The sequence below is a fragment of the Podarcis melisellensis genome (genome assembly GCF_964234715.1).
Source record: "Podarcis melisellensis genome assembly, chromosome: 12".
In the NCBI taxonomy this organism is placed as follows: Eukaryota; Metazoa; Chordata; class Lepidosauria; order Squamata; family Lacertidae; genus Podarcis; species Podarcis melisellensis.
In genome coordinates, this window is record NC_138544.1 from 14,518,417 (window position 1) to 14,537,177 (window position 18,761).

An 18,761-nucleotide genomic window follows, 5' to 3' on the forward strand; every position below is an offset into this window, starting at 1 on the left:
CCGGGGTGCGTACTATCATGTGCTATCTCTGCCGCTTTCTTATGGCACCTGGCAGCATAGATTTGACCTAAGGTGGGAAGAGTACACCCAATAATTCTCTCTGCAGTCTTTACGACCCTGGATAGCATTGTTTTTCCCCTGGCCGTGCAGCTCCCAAACCACACACACAGACCATAAGTTAGTACGCTCTCCACAGTGCAATGGTAGAATGCCATCAACAGGTCCTTTGAGAGATTCTTTTTCCGGAGGATTCTCAGAAAATATAACCTCTGCTGTGCTCTCTTCACCAGGTCTTTGCTGTTCTCTCCCCAGGTTAGGTCGTCTCTCGACTCCATTCCCAGAAATCGAAACACTGAGACCTGTTCCACGCACTTCCCCTCAATAATAAGTGGCTGAATATTCAATTTACATTTCCTAAAGTCCACAATGATCTCATTTGTTTTCTTTAAGTTAAGTAGTAAGTTGTTTTTCCTGCACCACTCCCCCAACTGCTCAACTTCCTTCCTATAGGCCGTCTCCCCCTCTCCAGCCATAATTAAACCAACCACCGTTGTATCATCTGCGAACTTAATGATCTTATTACTGGGGTATTTGGGGGCACAGTCAGCTGTATAGAGCATGTATAAGAGCGGGCTCAACATGCACCCCTGCGGCGTCCCCGTATTCGTGATGAGATCCGCAGAGACGTGGGAACCCAACCTGACCCTTTAGGAACGGTTTGATAGAAAGTCTAACATCCACCTGCACAAACATGGTGGAAGTCCCAGGTCTAATAATTTGGGCACCAATCTATGCGGAAGAATAGTATTAAATGCAGAACTAAATTCTACAAATAACAATCTCGCGTAGTTCCCTTGCTTCTCCAAATGAGTCAGGACAGCATGTAAAGCCATTGCCACAGCATCCTCTGTGGATCTCTTTGCCTTGTATGCAAACTGGTAAGGGTCAAGTCCCACTGGCAGACAAGATAAGATGCGCTTCCTCACCAGTTTTCCGAAACATTTCATTATAATGGGTGTCAGTGCCACAGGGCGAAAATCATTCAGACTGTCTATCTTTGATGTTTTTGGCAGGGGTATAATGGTAGCAGATTTCAGACAGAGTGGAACAGTGGCTTGGGCCAGAGACTGGTTAAAAATCTTCGTAAAGATTCCTGCCAGTTGGTCCGAACAATCTCTTAGCACCCTGCCAGCGACTCCATCCGGGCCCACAGCCTTCCTCGTGTTTACCTCCTTTAATATTCGCCTCACTTCTCCCTCTTCCACCCTGCCAGCATTTCCTGTAGGTAGTGACGCCAATAGCTCTGGCATTCCTGTTGGAGTCACTGTTGGTGTCACCTCAAATCGGGCAAAGAAGGTATTAAACTCTCCCACCAAGGAAGCAGTACTCTCTACCACTGATGAATTCCTTGATTTATAACCAGTAACCATCCGTGTTTGTATCTGGCCTTGTTTCCTGAGGGGTGTGTATACTGGTGTCAGAAGCAGGGACACATGATCTGAACCACCGAGGTGCGCCAAGGTCTTGACCTCATATGCCCGTCTAATGTTTGCATACACCTTGTCAAGAGTATTTTCTCCCCTTGTTGCACACTCAATGTGCTGATGGAATTTTGGCAGTACTGCCCTCACATCTGTGTGACTGTAGTTCCTCGCAATAATCTGCACAGCCTCCGGGTATCTGCTCAATTTAGCATTGATGTTTTCATGCATACTGCTCATGGCCCTGCATGCATTTGCAGTTGGTGCTGTGTACACCGCTGTTAACACCACTGTTGTAAATTCCCGGGGAAGATAGAAAGGTCTGCATTTAATTGTCAGAAATTCCACATCCGGAGAACAGTAGGTACCCAACTTGACAGAGTCCATACACCAGTTTTGATTTACAAAAATACACACATACCCACCTCATTTCTTGCCAGAATCCCGTGTCCTGTCCTTAAACAGTATTATCTGGAAAATGGGGTGGGAAGTGAACAAAAATAAGAGAAAATATGAAAGTGTGTTTTGACTGTGTATGTTAAAAACGTTGAAATTTAGTAAAGCATTTTTTTACCTATACAGTGGACGCTCAGGTTGCGAACATGATCCATGTGGAATGCGTGTTCGCAACCTGCAGCGTTTGCAACCCACAGCTGCACATCTGCGCACACGTGGGTTGCAATTCGGCGCTTCTGCGCATGCACAAAGTGCGATTTAGCGCTTCTGTGCATGTGCGACCGCTGAAACCCAGAAGTAACCCGTTCTGGTACTTCCAGGTTTCGGCGGTCCATAACCCGGGAAAATGCAGACTTCCGGGTTGGTGCCTCCGGTAATGGCGGATTTCCTCTGATCGGGAGGAATTTTCCCCGTGGGAATTTGGGTCTGGCAGTCACGGCGAAGGCGGAGACCCGCAAAAAATCACAGGCGGGAGAAGCCTGTGAGCGTGGGATTTGGCGGGCACCTTTTGCGCCTCCCCTACTCGCGGGGAAACCCAGTTTCGGGGGTCCGGAGCAACGTGGGGTGAGCAGCGCGGTGCTTCAAATTGTCTGCTTCTTCCACGGAGCGAAGCCGCATTGCTGTTGCTGGAGAGCGCTGACTTTTTCCTGTGGACAATTTGATTTTAAAGTAATTACCCGTGAGTAGAGCTGAAGTGGGAGGATTGGATTTCTAAAAGTTTAATTTTGTATTGTAATGGGGAGGTTCAATACAGGAAGTCCGCCTTCCCCTTTTGTAAATAGACTGAAGCATTGAGGCTGTAAGCTGAAGCCTTGGAAAGCCTATTGTAAAGGACTAAATTTCCATCGGTAAAGAACATTAACCCCCCCCCTTGGGAGGCAGGAGAAGAGGGGGGGAAGTTGTGAACTGAATATGCCTGCGGGAGAGAGCGAAGAGGTTTAAAATACCGCCACTCAGACCCTGGAAACGGGCTGCTAGCAGGACTGACGGTTTTTGGAAGGCTCACTGACAGCGATTAGAACGTTCGTTGACAGTTAGCTAATAAGAGAAATACATTGTTTCTACTGTCTCCGTCTGCTTTTAAAAAGGAGTAAAAGTAACTGAAAATTGAAACTAACTTCGTTGTTTGAGCTATGTTTAAAAGAGGACATTATTGACTAATATAAACAGAAACTGTTTCCCCCTAGAGGAAACCTTTGAAACTGTTACAAGAGCTGGGCTGGGGGAATTTCCAGCTGCAAGATAAAAAGCTGTGAGACTCTGGGACTGACCTTGAATCGTTTAAGTGTTATGGCAAATGGAAAGGAAAAAATGGACTAGTCAATTCTTGAAAAAACATTAAGGTCTGGGAGGACTTGGCAGCAATCTAGGAGAGCCTCAATATCAGGCCCCCCTGCTTCTTCTCCTATTGAGTTTGTAACAGTATATTCAAAATCAAGAGGTATGTCGACAGAAGAGGCCTTAGCGGATGCATTAAGTAAGATAAATGATTCACTGGAACAGCTTAACAAGAAAACAGAGGTGATAAATGCGAAAGTGGACGCTGCAACTATTAAAATTGACTTAAATACAGAAAGTATAAATAATCTGGGACAAAAGGTGAATATCAACACAGAAACAATCCAGAAATTGATACAGAAATCTATTTTGACACGTCAGACTGCGGAGGAAGCTAGGGAGAAAGCCGTTGCTGCTGAATGTAAAGTAACACAATTGGAGAGAGAGAGAGTCCCAGCCTAACAGAGGCAACTTGATGACCATAAGTCGACGCTTGCTATGATTGAATTTAAAGAAAAACAGACGAATTTGAGGATCAGAGCCCAAGAAGGAAAGTTTGATAGACTTCTTCACATAGCAATTTGCTGATTTTTGGGACTTGGATTTGGGTCAAGAAGAGATTAAAACTGTGAGGGCCTTCAGATTTGGAAGAGGAGGGAAAAAAGAGAAGAACAGAATAAGAGACTGTTGGCACTACCAGAAGAACCTAGAAGTACAACAGCCAAGAGTGGAAATTTTTAAAGACGTCCCGAAATACCGTTTGGATCTTAGGTCTAACTACGGAGATTTGGTTGCCCTGCTGAGAAGGAATAAAATCATCTTTAGGTGGGAGTTTCCCCAAGGTCTATTCTTCAGCTTCAAAGGAAGGAAAATAAAAATAAGATCAGTAGAAGACAAAGTAAAGTTTTTGTATAAATACGAAGAAGATCTGCAGAAGGGACTTGGAAAAGAGCTAAGAGCATCGGACAGAAGATCACCAGGTTGATGGACTATATGGAACTGGCGGAAATGACTGGCAGAATCCGAGACCAGGGAGAAGAGTCGGTGGAAGAAGAATGGAAAAAGTTTAAAGACTATTTATAGAAATATTGTAAAATTAATGAATGTTAGAAAAATGTTGGAATGAAGTTATATGGCTTTAATAGAAATGTTATAAGGAATTAGGTATAAATAGATTATTAGAGTAGGAAAAATAAGGGTAGAATATGTTAAGAGAATTATAGGATAGAAAATAGAGGAAGCTGGAAAGGGATTGCTGAAATAATTAATAGAAGTGGAATACAAAAAGGGAGGTGTGAGGAGGTCATTGAAACAAGTGAATGTAAGATAAGATATTGAAATTGTATGATGTGTGTTAAACTGTTTTTGTTTTGTCTTTTTTAGTTTATTGTGTTAGTGTTGTGTAATTTTTTTATATTGTATTGTATTGTCTTTTTTTTCTTCTTTCCTTTTTTGTAGTGTTTAAAAGTAATAAATATTATTCTTTAAAACAAACATAACCCGGAAAAATTCAACCTGAAGCATTTGTAACCCGAGGTATGACTGTAAGTATTTACTAAAAAAGTAGGAATCGATGAGGAGGAAGAATAGTCTGCCTTTACAGTGGTGCCCCGCAAGACGAACGCCTCGCAAGACGGAAAACCCGCTAGACGAAAGGGTTTTCCGTTTTGGAGGCGCTTCGCAAAACGAATTTCCCTATGGGCTTGCGTCGCAAGATGAAATGTCTTGCGAGTTCCTGCGGGTTTTTTGCCCCTTTTCCTAAGCCGCTAAGCCGCATATCAGCTGATCCGCTAAAAGCCGCTAAACCGCTAATAGCACTAATCTGCTAAGCTGTCAATGGGCTTGCTTCGCAAGACGAAAAAACCGCTAGACGAAGAGAAGAAGAAGAGTTTGGATTTGATATCCCGCTTTATCACTACCCGAAGGAGTCTCAAAGCGGCTAACAATCTCCTTTCCCTTCCTCCCCCACAACAAACACTCTGTGAGGTGAGTGGGGCTGAGAGACTTCAGAGAAGTGTGACTGGCCCAAGGTCACCCAGCAGCTGCAGGTGGAGGAGCGGAGGCACGAACCCGGTTCCCCAGATTACGAGACTACCGCTCTTAACCACTACACCACACTGGCTCTCTCGGAACGGATTAATTTCGTCTTGCGAGGCACCACGGTATGTCTTCCACTTCATTCCCTTTTTAGGTAACATATTACAATTGTTGTAGCTTTCCTCCCAGCAGTGATGTCCTCCAGAGTACACTGGGAATTGCATTTTACCCCTCACAAAGCTATAATTCCCGACAGCCTTAACGAACTATAGTTCCCAGGATAATAGGGCAGTCTGCTTTCCAGTGTCTCGAGGGTGGAGCAGGATGAAGGTGGGGGTGGAAGCTGCATTCCTAAAGCTTCAAACCTCAAACAGTCCAGCCTCACTAATTACAGTGGTACCTCGGGTTACATACGCTTCAGGTTACAGAGTCCGATAACCCAGAAATAGTACCTCAGGTTAAGAACTTTGCTTAAGGATGAGAACAGAAATCATGCTTCAACGGTGCAGCGGCAGCAGGAGGCCCCATTAGCTAAAGTGGTGCTTCAGGTTAAGAACCGTTTCAGGTTAAGAACGGACCTCCGGAACGAATTAAGTACTTAACGCTAGGTATCACTGTATTATGATTTTGAGAGGAAGGTCAAGCTGGGACCTTGAATGATGACACAACCGTTTTACACGTTTTTGTTTCAACCCTATCTTACCTTTCTGTCACGATGCCACCTATGGTTACATTCTGCTTCCCAGTTCTCCGGTAAGACATTAGAAAGCAGGTTTTTAAAGTCCATAAAGGGACAAGCCGCTTTACAGCCTGGCAAAATGAGCTGTTGAGGTGGAGCATCAGGACTGGTCCGATAGTACATCTCAATGGTGTGCTCACTGAAAAGAAGAAAGTCAGGTCACCCCCTGATTGGATTCCTATGTGGTCATTCTCATAAGATGCAGCCATATATTGCCCAGGGACATTGGCGCTAACTCCAGGGGGCCGGGGGGGCGGGTACCTACAGAACTTTTGCTGTGGGTGCCTGGCCTCCACCCCTGCCCCGGCCGCCCACTATCCCTGCTGTGCACTGCTGCTGTCTGGCAATGCCCCCTCCATTTCTTTCCTTCAGTGCATCTATCCTGCAATTCAAGCGTGTCCCCACCTGCCCTCTCTAGCACACCTTTGCATGCACCACAATGGGATTTGTGCAGAGGTGGCAAAACACCGAAGGACCTACATGCAAAATGCAACTGTTGCTTCAGCCGCCGCCTTATGTCTTAAGTCCGTCAATGTTGCTGGACGACAACCCTGATGGCTGGTCCAGCTGTCTAGAGATAAAAGCAGCTGTAGTCCAACAACATCTGGGGACTCTAGATTGAAGAACGCTGGCTCAACCCTTTCAATCCCTTTCTGTCTTTCAAAGGCAGGTACACCTCAGCCATTCACCTATGAAATGCACTTCCAATAGCATTTTGGACAGTCGGGTGTCAAGCTCAAACACAGAGGAATGCATACACTCCAACATTTCTCCAATGAAAATAGGGACGTCCCATTCCATAATGATAATTCATACCCCACACATCTTACTGGGTTGCCCCAGCCACTCTGAGCATCTTCCAACATACCATATTTTTTGCTCTATAGGACACACTTGTTCCCCTCCAAAAATTTAGGGGAAATGTGTGTGCATCTTATGGAGCGAATACAGGCTCCTTGGCTTCAGCGATAGCAATGCAAAGCCACCGAAGCACAGAAGGAGTGCTCCCTCCGTGCTCCGGAGGTTTTGCGTTGCTTTTGCTGAAGCCTGGAGAGCGAGAGGGGTTGGTGCACACCAACCCCTCTCGCTCTCCAGGCTTCAAGGATAGCTGCCTGAAGCCTTTGGAGCACAGCACAAATTTCCACTGCGCTCCGCAGGCTTCAGGTTCCTTTTGCTGAAGCCGGGAGAGCAAAACTCTCCTGGCTTCAGCAAAGAGGGAGAGCTGCGCAGTGTCCCTTCAGCCAAGCAGGAGGAGAAATGGAAGGGGCTCCATTTCTCCTGCCGCTTCGCTGAAGGGGCGCTGAGCAGAGAGGGGGAGATTTTTTCCTTCTTGTTTTCCCCCTCTAAAACAACGAGCTTTCTATGGCCAGGTGCGTCCTATAGAGTGAAAAATACGGTATATAAAAACATGATAATATGTTAAACATTAAAAACAACCTTCCCTATACAGGATTGCCTTCAGACAGCTCAGGGCTGGGATAATTCCATACCCTCCAACATTTCTCCAATGAAAATAGGGACTTTCTAAGGAAAAGTGGGCAGTTCTGGGATCAAATCAGAAACTGGGACAGCTTCTCTAAATTGGGGGTGTCCTTGGAAAATAGGAACACTTGGAGAGTCTGGGAACGCAATTTTTTTTGGACTCATTTTAGCAGTGCACAAATTGTGAGAAGAAATACTGTGTTCTGTGCAGGTTTGAGAAGGTGAGTGAATCTTGTTTACCCAATATACCATTGCTGATTATTTTATCTATGCATCAGTACTTACGCATCGTCTTCTCGATATACCTCAAAAATATGGCAAGCGGCGAAGGGAGGTAGATGTTCTTTGAAAACACCCAATGCTACTTGGAGAGCTACGAGTGTGACATCATGCTATAAAAAAGAAAATAAAGAATTCCTTACTGCTCCCATGACAGAAGTGCGTTTGTGTATAGAGTACTTAGACACTGTTAGCTCTAAGCCGGCCCGCCCACCCATGAGGCAAGGTGAGATGACTGCCTCAGGTGGCAAGTTGCACAGGGGCAGCAGGTAACGATGTCAATCTTTATTTCCCCTTTGTTCCTGAGGCAGATCTTCACTACATTTTGTGTCCACCTCAAGTGCCAAAATATCTTGGGCCGGCCTTAAGTTCCAAGGATGCTGTATCAGAAAAAGTCCTCCACTGTGGTCTATGACATGCGATGGATTTAATTGCAAAAGGACCCCTTTCGCAAGATTACCCAAGCAAGAATTTAAAGAGAATGAAATGTGCAGCCCCGGCGATGTAGGACCTTGTTTCAGACATTTATTCAGTATTGTTTAAACATGTAGTTACTTCACATTTGTCCTTCATTCTGCATACATCCATCTGAAATTACTCACTCTTCTGCATAGGAATCTAGGACTGTATACACATATTGTACATAAAATGTGTGTACTCCAGTCATGCAATTTATCTGCCCTAAAAAGGATTGCACAGGCAGGTCCTATGTATGAACAATGGAAAGGTAGAGTATGTCCCTGCTGGGTCTCCTTGATCTCTCAGGGGTTTTTATTGCCACCAGCCATGGAATTATTCTGAGAGACTATCTGAGTTGGGAGTAGGGGAAGTTGTTTTGCAGTTGTTCTGTTCCAACTTGGATGGTTGTTCCCAGAAGGTGGTGCATTGGCAAGGTGGCTTGGGTGCTGTGGAATACTGCAGGCTTTGATTTACCTTCCATTTTGTTTAACGTTTACAAGAAAGTACTGAGTAGGGTTATTAAGCATTTTGGAGTCAATACGCAACTCTGCTCCCTGGGGAGAGGAGGCACATGTCTATATCCAGAGCCAATAAGAAAGTAAAACTTGACAATGTGAATTATGTAAGAACCTGTCATATCCATATTGAAAAATGAATGATTTGTGGTTTGGAATACAGAATGTGGGCGGTAACAGAATGGAGAAAGCCCTTTAGCAAATACATGCCAGGACTGAAACTGACAACATGTTACAAGACACTTGGGATCTCCCCTTTCTGCCCTAGAACATGACTCCAGAGTCTAGCTGAGATTTATTTATTTTTTGCATTATTGTTGTCTTTTAAGTTATACTCATGAGACCTGGGGATGGCCTTGAGGTTGCCTTCAGTATCAGTGAGATGTTGCATTAATCTTGTATATGTGTGAGATTTCCACTTCTGTTTTGCAGAAAGAGCACACCACACCTGACCTGGGTTGGAGGGCTCTGCAGGTTTCCTAGCCTCAAGCCTCCCCATATATTCCCAAGTACAATGTACTGTGTGGGGCCCAGTCCGAATCAGGAGGGCAGGGTCACAGATCAGTGGCATGGTTGCTTTCCCTTCAAATTTAAAAGTGTTAGCTTTCAACCCAACTTTTAAAATATGTGATGAACGTAATGTGAATTGAGTAGACAAATAGTGTTGCCAAACAGAAAGGGGAGCTAGAAAGGAGCAGGAAAAATGTGAGCTATAGAAGGTTTGGTCAATTTAAAAAATGTTCATACGTACAGCTGAATACATTAACATTTTTCTTCCATTAGGACTTCGTGTCAACTGATACAAAATTTCATCCAGAAGGAGACCTTAATGGTGATGAAAAAGAATACAAATGATGGTTAAAACAGCAATCCATTCCAAGCCTTTCAGCCTTTCACTCCCCTTTATCACTGTGATGACTTCTCCCTGCTCCCCAAAAAGCTGGGACTGAGGACATCTAACTTTGTTGTTGTTGTTGTTTTCAAGGTGATACGGAATCCTAGCAATGCCCTCCAAACACAACCACTGTCACCAATAATAACGTGATCAATACATGTTGTAGAGCCTGGCTGTTTCCCTGGCAGAGGCTGGCAACCACAAAGGCGTTTACTCATCACTCTCTGGAAGGTGACGGGAGCAGCCTAGGCCCATGCTGGACGGGTGCAGAGGTAGGCATACACACATACATGTGCTTTTGCACACATGAGTCATGTGCCCCTTGAGGTATGTGTGTCCAACCCTCAGTTCAGCCCCTGAGGCAAAAAAATTAAAAAATTAGCTGCCCCCACTTAAGATAAACAAGGATACATGCATGTCATATTGAATTTCCCCTCCTTACCTCCTTGTAGTTGTGATTTTTCTACTCTTTTGTGTACCCCAAACATGGCATGTAAAGAAAAGGCCAAAAGCTTTTCCAATTTCTTCATGGCTTGATCATCAGCCCAGTCTGGTCGATGCTGGTTATGGATTTTCTACAGTTAGGAAAAAAAGAAGGTTTTTTTCCCTCCTGTGATCCATGCCCTCCCCCCCCCCCCCTTAACAGTTACCTCTTCTCTTGTTTCATATTTATATTTAGGAAAACCCATTACATGCCACCTTTTGGTTTACATAAAGTGGCTCACAACCACCAACAAAAACCAGAGCCGATAAAAACATGTTATAATGAGAGAAGGCTGGGGCTGGATCTGCATACAGTTAAAAAAAAAAGGTGTCACATGTTTATAACACAGTTATAATGATATAGTTGACTGAGTGTGGCTGAGTCCTTGGTCTGAATAAATTTCTGTGGTTCTAAGATTAGAGTTAGACTGAATAGATTTTTGGAGTTGCCTCCCCAAACCTGTGACTCTGGTGTTTAAATAAAATGACTGCTAGAGTGGTCAGCCAAGATGGATGAGCTTAGCCTGATAGATTCTCCTTTTTGGGAGAATGGGCCTTTCCATAACTAAAGAGGTGGCCCAGTACAGGTGATATGTTGCCTGTGCCACAGAAACTAAGTAGCCGGAGCTCATTATGGGACATTTATTTCTTCCCTTTCCCATTTTATTCAAGTTGGCACCCCTGGGTCTAAACAGTAGCTTGGACCACTCTGCAGTTTCTGTTGCTATGGTGACACAAGCAGTATTGAAAACAGGGCCGCTAATCACACTGGTGGAGGAAGAGGGGTGTGGGGGGAGCGCACGCCCCCGGGGCGCATGCTAGCCCCGCCCCCACCTGCTCTCCGCCCCCAGGTGCGGGAGCATGAAGCTCCGCCATTGGCTAATCATTGTTCCACACGAAGTGCTCTCATTTGCCTTTGGTTGCCAGATCTTGTTCTAACCTATTATTTTGTTGTTGTTATTGGAGCCGGATGAGTGATAAAGTGTTCTTAGAAATACCTGAACATGTAAAGCATCGTATGCCTTCCAGAGTTTGAGACTTTTATAATCCAGAACCGTCGGCAAGTCGTATCCCATGTTAGCTGCCATTTTACCTAGAAATTTCTGAAAGAGAAAGAGCAGAAGGATCAATAAATGACTAAGTGCGAATGGGTACGCAGGGATCAACGGCGCCTGTTCCTGCAGGGATCGGCGTCTTATGATTTGGCAAAGTTTAGCCCTGTCCTTTAATACTGTACAGGCTTTTCAAGAATAAAAGGATCAGTTTCTTCACTTCCCAGATGATGGGAAAGGAGCAAATTGGGGGCCCTTTCCCGTCATTCCGACCTGCCACTCAAAGAAAGCGGAAGGGACCCTTCATTCCCTTCTGGTATTCAGAAGGGAAGGGGTTAAGCACACTGACATTGGACTCTGCGAATCTGGAACTGCTCTTGTCTTCCCTGCCAAAGCAACAAGACTATGGGTAGGCAAGCTAAGGCCTGGGGGCTGGATCCGGCCCCATTGCCTTCTAAATCCAGCCCGCGGACAGTCCGGGAATCAGCGTGTTTTTACATGAGTAGAATGTGTCCTTTTATTTAAAATGCACCTCTGGGTTATTTGTGGGGCATAGGAATTCGTTCATCCCCCCCCCCAATGTAGTCTGGCTCCCCACAAGGTCTGAGGGACAGTGGACTATCACCCTGCTGAAAAAGTTTGCTGACCCCTGAACATGACAATCTGTCTAGACATCTTTCCCTTTTGGGAAAATTTATTTTCTGTTTATTTTGCAAGCAAGTGAGAACAGTAGAAATAAAACACTTCAAAGCTACATACGCAAGTACATGTGTTGCATTTTCAGATAGAGAAAGAGTTTCCCTATTGGTCAGTTGATACATCTCTAGTTTTAAGTAGCCTAGAGGAGCACTTGCACAAAATGTTTTTTAAAAAATGACCTGGAAAAAAACAGCGGCGACAAATTTGTCATGAGCAAACAGGTTTATAGTCTGGCGCCACGACGGTTTGGCTGTCAAATCAGACATTTGCTGCACATTCCTCGGGAGGTCTACTCAAAAGTAAGACCCATTGACGTCAGCGGGACTGCCTTGCAGGGACTGCAGCCTTAAAGTTACCACCTCTCCCTTTCTTACCATGTGCTTTTTCACTTCTCCCCTGACTGCTTTGGATTCAAAAGTTTCCTTTAGAAGTTGGTCATATTTCGGACATTTGGCTTTGACAGGAAAATACAGCAACTAAAATAAGAACAAATAAATAAAATGTATTAACTAACTACAAAGGCCTCCTGATGGTGTTGCCTGCCTGTGCATAATCCATGTGTCCACCCTAAATTTGGATTATGATTAATAGTCTGAGGTTGTTTTCACACATTCAATACTTTGGCAGGCGGGAAAATGCTTAAAGCTAGATGCTGTTGAGACTCTTGAGGCTGGTGTCTGATTTCTGTTGTATTACACCTCCAACCCACCATTACAGGTCTAAGCCTTCTATTTTTCTCTCTTAATATATATATCTCAAACTCTCAATATATACCTGTCTACACCTTGAATAGGTCTGTGTTCTCTCTGTTAAGGTGTGTGTGTGTGCATGCGTGCATATATATATTCTCTTTTAGGTTACCATGGATTTAGCTGGAATGGTAAAGAAAAAGTGATTTATATGTGTTGTATGTGCGATATAATATTGTGCCACCAGAAGGCGACATGGAGTCCTGTTTTTCTCTACCTGTTTTCCCTGTTTAAATTGACCACACTTTAAGCTGAAACGCTTCTTTGATGTGTCTGGATCCAGCCCATGTTTTCATTGCACAGGGAGCAGGAAAGGTTAAAAATACCACACGTTTCCTTACCCTTTCCTCTAAACGAGGCACAGTATGAACTGGAATTGGTTGCCAAAGGATCTCTTCGTTCCAGATTTGGTTTCCTTTAGGAGGAAAGAGTCCGGCCAGATTGGCTTGAGCGCTCATAATGGTTCGATCATAATCTGTACTTCGGACATAAATCTAGAGAGCGGAAAAAAGGAAAAGTGTAGTTATAGGATAGTGTTGTTGTTTTTTTGATCCTACAACAGAAGGTATAATTCTAAGTAAAGTTGATTTGAATCCCAGTAAAATACTCTCTTGGGGAGACTTGGACATTAAGCATATACCCCAAAAAGAAACAGAAGAGAGAACAACATTTGAGAATCATTGGTGAATATTTCTTCCCTTTTTCTGCCAGGAGCCATGAGTTCATGTGGGTATGTGAAAGTGTGAGTCATGTCACTGGACTTCACAACTCATTTTTTCAGAACACAAACCATAGCAGTTCATAACATGTGCCTTAAAATGTGGTGGGCATTGGAACCCAATCCTTCTCCAGCTTTTGGTTTAGCCCAAGCCAGTGAAGAACCCCCGTCTCTTCCTCAATCACCAAATGCTGGGAAATGTCAGTGACTTCTGGGGCTTATTCCCCAGTGTTGTTCTTATTCTTTTTGTTGTGAGTGTTATAATTTTAATTTATTCCCTGCCCTTCACCGTAAGGTCCCAGGGGACGTTACAACAATAATGGGGGTGGGTCAGAGAGGACCAAAGAAGAGGAGGATAACAGAGGAGGAAGCATGGAAACAGACATATTTGACAGCAGTTCCTGACACTGCTGTTGGACAAGGAGATTTGGGGCACATGGGGATCGCAACTGTGAGTAAGTTTAGAACCCCAAAGGGAAATCATTTGTCGTTCCCTCGACACACATTCCCCACTTCTGCTTGTATTTGCTTGTCCCGATTTAAATAGCATGGGGGAAACTCATCTGTTATGTTTCCATAAATGTTACTGCTAAATGAACAGGGGGAAAGTCTCTTGTTAGTTCGAATACTTGCTTCCTTTCGGTTGTAGTCAGTACTTAAGAAGCCCTCATATCTCTTCCTTAAGAATTGGCCCAATTCGTACTGCTGCTGCATTCCAAGCTGAGGGGAAAAGAAAAGAAAAGTAGGCATGTAAAACTGATTGATAACATTTGGCTGCCCATTCCGAGGATAAAGACTTTGTGTATTCTAGGATGACAACGTTGCTTGTACATTACAGCATCATGAAAAAGCTAAGCTCTGTTCTTTTTCACAACTTCAGGACAACAGCAAGGTTAACACCTGTATTTAGATTCTGTTAACTTAAAATAAATAAATAAATAAAACTTTTGGAGTATATTTTGATTAATTAGTATCTTAAGGAGCGTGAAATAAATGTAAACAAATCAAACAAAATATGCTTCCATTTCTAAGAGCAGCTATCAAACCTTTGTGAGTTGTGCGAATCCTTGTGGCCAAGCATCTTCGTTGACAACATTAGTGGGAAAAGATGAAAGTGGGCTTCTGTCGCCATGTCGGTAAACCTAGTAAAATGGTTCAGAGACCGTATTAGCTTTCAGAGAAACTAGAATTGTTTGCAATTTATCTGAATTAGACATTCGCTTTCTTGCCATAGCTCTAAAAATCAATATGACTATTTAATGAGGACATGATGCAGATCACCTGGATAAAAGTGATGGGTTTGGAAACCCCTGTTCTAGAGGTAACAGATTTACAAAATAAAAGGCTGTCAAGAAGACAGTTCTATGCTGCAAATTATAAGTAATAATTTACATGTAACTTTACTGGGGTTCATCCATAAAAAGGAAGCAGAGAAAGAATGAAACGTTTTCTTATACTCAAAATACATATACATTGCAAAATCAGCTCCCTGTCTCTTGAATTTATATTCAGGTTCAAGCAGAATATTCCATGCACTGTGTGTTCTTCACAAAGCTAGCCACTTTAAATTCAATTAAGCAAATGTTTGCTCAAGCTCTGGCGTATTTACTTACTTGTTTGATTTGACATTTTTATTCCCTGTCCTTCAGACAGTGCTTTTTTGTGTGATGGTACTCAGAAGTTCATGATCATCATCTCTCTCTGTCTGCTTCAGCCATTTTGTGCTGACACCCACAACACTTTTTATCAATATATGAGTACTGCAACCTCATTTTTTACACCCCCTCTCAAAGCGCTGTGGTTTAGCATAGCCTTACCTGGTTCCTTCCCCCCTTTTTGACTACAACTCCCATCATCCCTGAACTTGGGCCATGCTGGCTGGGTTTGATGGGAATTGCTGTCTAAAGTAGCAAGTTAGGGAAAGCTGGTTTAATATCTGCACAAGTCTTCTCCATGGAACTGCAAGGAAAAAAATCAGAAACATTTGCTTCCTTTTTCAACCTAGGCTTAAACTGAGAGTTACAGATTATGGTTTTGCTGAATGACCAAGAGTCATAAACCATGGGGTTGAAGTAAACGGTTAAGGGCAAAGCACGGTTAAAACCAGCCACCGTTCGCCTTAGTTTGGAAAAAAAGATGAACTGCAGTTAGTTGAGAGCCAGTATGGTGTAGTGGTTAAGAGCGGTAGAGTCCTAATCTGGGGAACCGGGTTCGCGTCTCCGCTCCTCCACCTGCAGCTGCTGGGTGACCTTGGGCCAGTCACACTTCTCTGAAGTCTCTCAGCCCCACTCACCTCACAGAGTGTTTGTTGTGGGGGAGGAAGGGAAAGGAGAATGTTAGCCGCTTTGAGACTCCTTAAAGGGAGTGAAAGGCGGGATATCAAATCCAAACTCTTCTTCTTCTTCTTCGTCGAACATGGAAGTAAATGCTTCCAGCTGTGATGGAGGAGGAAAGGGAATGGGGGACCGAGACCTGGGAGAAGAAGCGGTGGAAGAGGACTGGAAGAAGTTTAAGGACTATCTGCAGAAATACTGCAAAGTTTATGAATGCTAAAATGATGTTGGATATAAAAATAATATGGCATTAGTGATACAGTGTTAAATTTAAAAGTATGCAAAAGTGTAATAGAAAAAGGGTGAAAGACCAAAGTCATATTATGTGAAAAGTAAATAATATGCTAAAGGTGTTTAAACATAAGGAGGAAAGATCGGAGACATAATAGAATTGATTTTAATAATTAGAAATGAGTTTCTAAAGAGGGTAAGGGTTTGCTGTATCTGATTGGACAAAGAGGAACAGAAAAAAGGGAGGCGCGAGGAAGTCAAGAAAGAAAGTTTTGTAAACATGAATTTAAAAATTAGAGTTTTTATTTTTATTTTTTTTATTTTTTTAATGGATGGAATTTTCTTCTTTCTGTATTTTGCTCTTTTCATCTGTTTTATGTGTATTTGTGATTGTTTTTGTTGTTCTGTATTTTTGTGATGTTTCTTCTTTTTCTGTAAAAACAAATAAATATATATATTTTTTTAAAAAAGGAAAGGGAATGGGGGAATTACAAACCCAATATTCATTCATGCAGTACTTAACCGTAGTTTTGTATCACATCTGAATGCAGGCACCAGAAACACAGATACTGCAAGTCACTTTGCATGTTTTCATGCTCTGGTTGCCTCCAGGATAGACTATTACAACGCAGTGCACAAGGGTTGCCTCTGGAGACTGTGTGGAGATTGCTTCTCCAATATAATGCATTTTGTATGTGAGCTGGATAACTACATTGCAAAATTCAGAAAAATGTGAATTTACAAGGATAGCTGTTTTTCAGCTGCCATCATAGGAGCCAACATCAGCCACTCCTCAATAAAATATTTGAGGGGGCTGCCCCCCCAAAGTTGCTGAGCATTGCCATTCAAATAGTGTGTGTGTGCGCTGTCATGTGACCGCTTATGTGGGGTGGGGCTTATCTGGGCCCCCCAATATTTTATTCAAGATGGCATCCCTGGTTCAGAAACTGAAATGAAAAATGAATTGAATTTTGCCCCAGTGACAACATAGAAATAAACTGGCTTTATATGCCTATTTGATCAGATCCACGATGTGTTCTGTGAAGGTGGTACACAATGCTGTAAAGGTAAAGGGACCCCTGACCATTAGGTCCAGTTGTGGCCGACTCTGGGGTTGCGGTGCTCATCTCACTTTACTGGCTGAGGGAGCCGGCGTACAGCTTCTGGGTCATGTGGCCAGCATGACTAAGCCGCTTCTGGCGAACCAGAGCAGCACACGGAAACAACGTTTACCTTCCCACCGGAGCGGTACCTATTTATCTACTTGCACATGACGTGCTTTCGAACTGCTAGGTTGACAGGAGCAGGGACCAAGCAACGGGAGCTCACCCTGTCATGGGGATTTGAACCGCCGACCTTCTGATTGGCAAGTCCTAGGCTCTGTTGTTTAACCCACAGCACCACCCATGTCCCTACACAATGCTATGGCTGGGTGCTAATTGCCTCTCAAAACACTCCATTCTGTTTGTGAGCAAAGGAATTGGGGGACAATTTTACCAAGTTTCTCCCGGGGAAGGAAAATTCCTCCCAACGGTGTCTTGGGAAGGAGGGCTCAACAGCAGCAACACCACCACATTCATTTTCTCCTCTCTTTCTTGGAGCAAATGCGTTGGAAGCCTGGACACCATTTTGCATGCTCTGCAATGCCCTGGACGGAACATCATTCCCAGGCATTGTGTAGGAAGAAAGAATTATGCAAAATGGCCTTCCTCCCTGCCTGCCCCCCCCCAAAGGGAGGGGATGAGAAAATAAAAATATCTGAAATCATCTTTGAAATAAGACTATTGCACCTCAGCTGTACAAAATGCACATTATTATTCATGGAATCAGGCTATAGAAAGAGGAATTGCACAAATCTGCAATGTCAAAGTCATTGTTAGCAATGAAAAGAAGACCTCACGCTTACCAACACAACAAACTGCAGTTCCCTTCCTGTGATACTCGGGAGAAGCAGACCCAAGAACAGGATGAAGAAGGTGAAGCCACAGCTATTGAAACTGTGTAGCAGATGCATCACTGACCTCGTTGCTCCTGGCGGTAATTATGAATTGCCTAGTTAGTGAAGGTGGGAAGGGGGAAAGTTGTGTTTTATAAAGAGCAAACCAAGGGGTGGAGACTCTCTCTAATCTCTAAATCGGCTCTGGATCCATTCCAGTCCGGCTTCCGCGCTGGTCATGGGACCGAGACGGCTCTGGTCGCCCTAACAGATGATCTCCGCAGGCAGCTGGATTGAGGCGGGTCGGGGCTGCTGATTCTTCTAGACATGTCAGCAGCCTTCGACATGGTCGATCACGAACTCCTGGACCACCGCCTTGCCGACGTGGGGATCCAGGGCACAGTCCTTCAATGGCTGCGCTCGTTTCTCTCTGGTCGGGGACAGAGGGTGGCGCTTGGGGGGGAATTGTCATCCCGCCACTCCTTGGTGTGTGGAGTGCCTCAGGGTGCCATACTCTCCCCGATGCTTTTTAACATCTTTATGCACCCCCTCGCCCAGCTTGTCCGGAGTTTTGGGCTGGGTTGCCATCAGTATGCCGATGACACCCAACTCTATTTTTTTTTTTAAGTAATATTTATTAAAGTTTTTTTTAAAGACAAAAAACAAAACACACACACATAAAAAAACAACAATAAAAACATAAACAACCAAACAAACAAAACAAAAACGAGTATACATTCAAACCAATAATTTCTGATCCTAATTTCACCGACCTCCTCACACCTCCCCCTTCTGTAATCTAATCTCATTTATCTTATCAGCAAATCCCTTCCCACATTTCCCATAATTTTCATTAATTTCTTTCTTTTTTCTTTAAATCAATTCCCCTGTAAACCCCTAATTTTTAAGCCCATATCTTTTTAGCCTTCATTAATTTTA

The 18,761-nt window shown here is 43.7% G+C and overlaps 2 protein-coding genes across 3 annotated transcripts in view; one reads left to right on the forward strand and one right to left on the reverse strand.

The window, feature by feature from the left end:
- The window catches only part of NPHP3 (nephrocystin 3), a 227,965-nt gene that overhangs the window by 174,687 nt on the left and 34,517 nt on the right, over positions 1–18,761 (forward strand). The window lies entirely within an intron of this gene.
- Positions 1,908–14,459, reverse strand: LOC309380843 (lysosomal acid phosphatase-like; the record flags this gene model as incomplete). The annotated part of the gene is made up of 10 exons (XM_081930939.1): positions 14,369–14,459; positions 13,956–14,042; positions 12,946–13,098; positions 12,230–12,331; positions 11,103–11,207; positions 10,064–10,196; positions 9,478–9,551; positions 7,759–7,865; positions 5,956–6,130; positions 1,908–1,952 (listed from the first exon to the last, which is right to left on the reverse strand). Exons 2-10 carry the CDS (start codon positions 14,034–14,036, stop codon positions 1,908–1,910), a joined length of 975 nt encoding a protein of 324 aa, XP_081787065.1. The 5' UTR covers positions 14,037–14,042; positions 14,369–14,459.